The sequence below is a fragment of the Wasmannia auropunctata genome, unplaced genomic scaffold (genome assembly GCF_000956235.1).
Source record: "Wasmannia auropunctata unplaced genomic scaffold, wasmannia.A_1.0 LD335634.1, whole genome shotgun sequence".
In the NCBI taxonomy this organism is placed as follows: Eukaryota; Metazoa; Arthropoda; class Insecta; order Hymenoptera; family Formicidae; genus Wasmannia; species Wasmannia auropunctata.
This window is the reverse complement of record NW_012027256.1, coordinates 1,520,065-1,524,540: the sequence shown is the minus strand read 5'-3', so window position 1 is coordinate 1,524,540 and position 4,476 is coordinate 1,520,065. Positions and strand designations below refer to the sequence as shown.

Below are 4,476 nucleotides of genomic sequence, written 5' to 3'. Positions count from 1 at the left end.
AAAAAAAAAAAAAAAAAAAAAAGAGGAAAAGAGGCAGTTCGACGATCGACTCATCCAAGTGCCTTTCCCTCTTTTTTTTTTATCGGGGAAAACGATATTCAAAAGACTTATTTGTACAAGTACGCATGGAAACGTTAAGAAACTCATGTATTTTATGTCTATTAAATTTTGATTCTCATATCGAGGAGAACAATATTCTTTGGTAATTCAATTAGACAATTGCCGGAACATAAGATATCGTCTTTCTGAAAAACGAGTAGAGAGCGTTACACGCTCAGTCGCGAGCTGTCGGCGAGGGCTTTCTCCAGGCGCATAAACTCTTTGGTTTCGTACGAATACGACATGCAATCTATCGAGGAATCCCAAACACCGTCACATCGTTCCTCTCCAGGTTCGTTCATCTCGTCGTTATCCGAGACAACGACGGAGCTAACTTCGGAGATCGTGTAGGTATCATCGAGGGAAACGTGCTTTTTCGAGAAATTCGCTGCCGTATTTTCATCGATAGTATCGCAGGTTTCCAAGTGACGTAACGGTTCGTCGACAGGACTTTTCGAGGCGGGCGCGACAGGCTCGACGACCTCGTGCAAAGCATCGTCCAGCTCCTCGCTTATAGGAGTCAAACAACTCAGTTTCTCCCTTATCGATTCCTCCTCCTCGCGGCAGTAGGAGCACCGTTCGCACGGCCACGTTTCCATCTCTGACTTTACCACGGCCGCGCGTTCGCCGCCTTTGAATTTATCGATCTCGATAACGTGATCATCGCCGATAGAGTTTTCACCGAACAAACGAAAACGACTACCCGGCGACATGCTCGCATATTCATTCGTCGAGACTTCGACGACGCGAAAATTTAATTCTAAAGCGCCATTGTCGATAGTGATAATCGGCAATTTCTTCGCTACGGTACAAAACTCGATCACAGCCGGAGATTCGCCAACTTCCGTCTCGTGTGTCTCCATTTCACAATTCTGATTATCGCAATCGTCAAAGTCCGACGACGCATTCCCCAAAAAGCCCTTGATCCGACAAGTATTATCAACGTCATTGCTCGCCGGGAAGACATTCGACGTGCATGCTCGACCGGCAGACTCCATGAGCGAGCATTCGCGACGATAGCCGTTGATCAAGTTGCGTACCATTTCTCTTACAATGCCAAGGTCGTAAATAGAGGAATCTAAATGCAGCAGAATGTAAATGGACTCAATAATCTCGGCAATGATCTGCCGTGCGATCTCCACAGCTTCGCACGACAACGGCGACATTTCGTCGGACGCGTTGAGATCGGCGATGATCTCGTTGGCGGACTCATTGATCCCGTTGAGAAAGACCTCGCCGTCGATGTCCTTTAATTCGCGGATCGTGCAGCTCGGTAATTCAAGGATATCGGAACCGCTGGCCGAGTGCCTCTCGGACACGGGCTGTTCTAACTCTGCGTAGCTACTGTCGCTCGACGACCTGCGATCTCGCGTGGACTTGGCGCAGTCCGCCTTCGTCGTCGGCTCTATCCATATGTAATCGCTCAACGGGTCGTCGTTGTCGCTTCTCGTCGAATCAGAGTGCCACTCTGAGGAGTGCTCCGCCAAGTCGCGCGAAGTATCGTCGTTGCCGCTCTCGTCCTGGTCAACAGCCGCCGGCGGTGTCAAGCTGTAAATAAGGCTCATATTCGTCGAGTCCAGATTATATTTGACGCAGGTATCCGTGTCGGGCAACGCGTCCAATTCCGTTCTCGACGAGGCGATGTTCAGGTCGATGCTCTCTACAATTTTCGCGATATCGTTGCAATACTCATCGTACGAATTATCATCAACTTCCGCGCTGTTCGGCCAGCCGCTCTCGCACATGGAGTTCTCGATCCAAGATTGAACGTTTCGTTTCTTCAGCTCTACCGTCGAGTTCAACCGTTCGCCGTTTATTTCCTTATCAACAGCCGCCGACGTCTCTGTATGTTCGCCGCATTCATAACGATCGATGATATGCCCGTCGCAAACGAGATTGTTGGAAGATAGATCACTCGGCGGCCGCGAGTCTTTCCCGTTATCGCTGCAGTTATCACGCTGAAATGCTTCAGCGCAGCTGCGCGCAAGTGTCACTTCCGTATTCGTCGTCGTCGTCGACGTCATCGTTGTGTGCTGTTGTTGCTCGTTATTCGTGCCGACCGTCGAGTTATCTCCATGAGTTATTGAAGGCTCCACTTTTACGGAAACAACCGTCTCGATCGTTGAACATTCAGCCCTTTCACGGTGTCCTATTTCCTCCTCTGTCTGATTGTGACCGTTCACGCAGGACACGATATTACGCGTAATCATCAGTCTTGCCTCCTCCACGTTGACACGTTTGACGAAGCACGGTTGCGCGATATTTGCCCATACCACAGAATGCACCGCGACGTTGTTGCCTGTCGACCGCGTCTCGTCGTTCAAACTTTCGACGTGTTCTTTCGTACTCGCGTTTGTCAGAGACACATCGAACAATTTTACAAGATGAGCACGCGGTTTCTCACTCGGATTCACCGTGGAGTTTCGTTCAAATATTGACTCGTTCTTATTCGCGCTCATTACTTTTGCTTTTGACAGCGTGACCGAGTTCGCTTCTAAACTCTTCCGACGTTCAAGATCTTGGAAAAATTTCCGTCTCGCCTCGTAGCGCGACTCTACGAAAGCCTCGTCCCGCGAGATCGCGTTCGACTCGATTTGGCTTAGCCCGTTAATGCACGCCGTTCTCGCACGTGTGATTAGAAGGGGTTTCTTTCGTTCAGCGATCGTGGAGGCCCTAACGTTCTCCAAACGGGGACTATCGTAAGAATGCTTGGAGACCCGCCGGCCGTAGTACGTTCGCGCACGCTCACTGCTTACGCTGCTGCAATTGCTGGCTAGTTCGTAATCTGCAAGTATTACGTCCAAATGTATAGGTATCTCGAGCAGGAGAATCGGCGAACGATCGATCGGTTTGCTCGCTTTGGAGAAACGGAGAGAACGTTCACGATCACTTGGATACTTTCCGCGAGTCTTCTTCGTTGCTTACGCTGCGCGCTAAGTATTACAAGTAGCGGTAGCCGAAGAAGCTCTACGTCTGTCCTCTGGCTATGCGTCTCTTTACTTTTATGCTAAAAATGTACTGTTTTATTTGTCCATCTACCACGTGGCTATTACTCACTGCAATTCGCGTTATAATGCAAAAGATCAGCTATCTTGAATTTGCGTTAATCGATTATCCATCATCATTCGTTAATTCTATGTTTAGAAAAAAAATCACAAAGTGTAATTTCCATACTTTGGATTGAATTGAATATAAATACGTAAGTTTCGCAAGAGCTCTGTAGCGTTCCAGGAAAAAAGAGGAAATAAAAATTAACAAAAGTGCACAAACATCAATTATCAGTGCAAGCATTTTTGATCGTTATTTCGAGTGGTGACAGGAGACAAAGAAAGCGTTCGAGACACATGCCATTATATGTAAGCAAAAGCACAAACGTGATGACTTTGCATACATATCAGTGACAATATGAAAATAAATACATTTATTCAGTCTTGAATGCATATACGTGCGTTTTTTATAGTTATTGCGGATGGGGAGTGTATTCCATACCGAAAGAGATGCAGCTTATACCAGATGAAATATATCTTACCATATATTTAACCAAACAAGATTAATTCGCATAAAATCTATATACAAAGTTAAACTGAAGCTAGTGTATCCTCTATATCGCAATTTGTACTCTAAATTTGTGAGTGAATAAACTAAATTTGTAAACCCTTTTTTTTCTCTTGGAATTATTTATTTTTCATGAATTGAAAAATTGCATGCAATTTCGTTAATTTATTTTATAAATATAACGACAGATACGTTTTCTTCAGTCAAACATCGTAAATGTACCGGGAAAAAAAAAAAAAAAAAAAAAAAAGAGTAATTCGGAATTATGGATTAGACCCATTCCCATTTGTCCGCATATGAATAAAACTCACCTCCTTTGTAACCGCTTTGTCGCTCAGTCATTCTGTAGCGCATCTCATTAAGGTACTCTGCAGTAGCATCATTCACTGTATATAAAAAATAAATACGTATACGATTCACACCTGTTCTACAGTAAAATGCTCCTCGATCCGATGTCTTTTACGTGTCGTTCGACAATGCTATATGTACATAGTACCCTTGACAGTCAAAATACCATATATCGATGTATTCGTCTCACACTAGGCTTTTACCATTCTAATAACAAATAAACACCGACTCGTGCAAAATTATATATCTTCGAGCGCGATTGTAACGTGCTGTATTCTAGTGATTAGTATTGAAATTGTTGCGAAGGCAGAGAGATGGAAATGTCACACGGAATGCCCGTAAACAGAAAGCTATGGCCATGCAAGAATCGGAGTTGAATTGAAGCAAACGTCTCAATTGTAACTTAACCACTCGTTAAAAGATCTATGGCAGGCTAATCTATCGCTTACTTTGTTATTAAAAAAAAAAAGAAAA

At 44.8% G+C, this 4,476-nt stretch overlaps 1 protein-coding gene across 4 annotated transcripts in view; it reads right to left on the bottom strand.

Annotated features, from left to right (window-relative positions):
- LOC105456590 (protein hu-li tai shao) overlaps positions 1-4,476 on the bottom strand; it is a 17,004-nt gene that overhangs the window by 5,435 nt on the left and 7,093 nt on the right. For 2 of the 4 annotated variants that reach the window (XM_011700758.1, XM_011700756.1), the window contains exon 13: positions 3,966-4,040. The exons of the other annotated variants lie outside the window; for them this stretch is intronic. In XM_011700758.1, the coding sequence (XP_011699060.1) occupies positions 3,966-4,040 (75 nt within the window). The remainder of the gene's footprint in view (positions 1-3,965; positions 4,041-4,476) is intronic. 4 annotated transcript variants of the gene reach the window in all.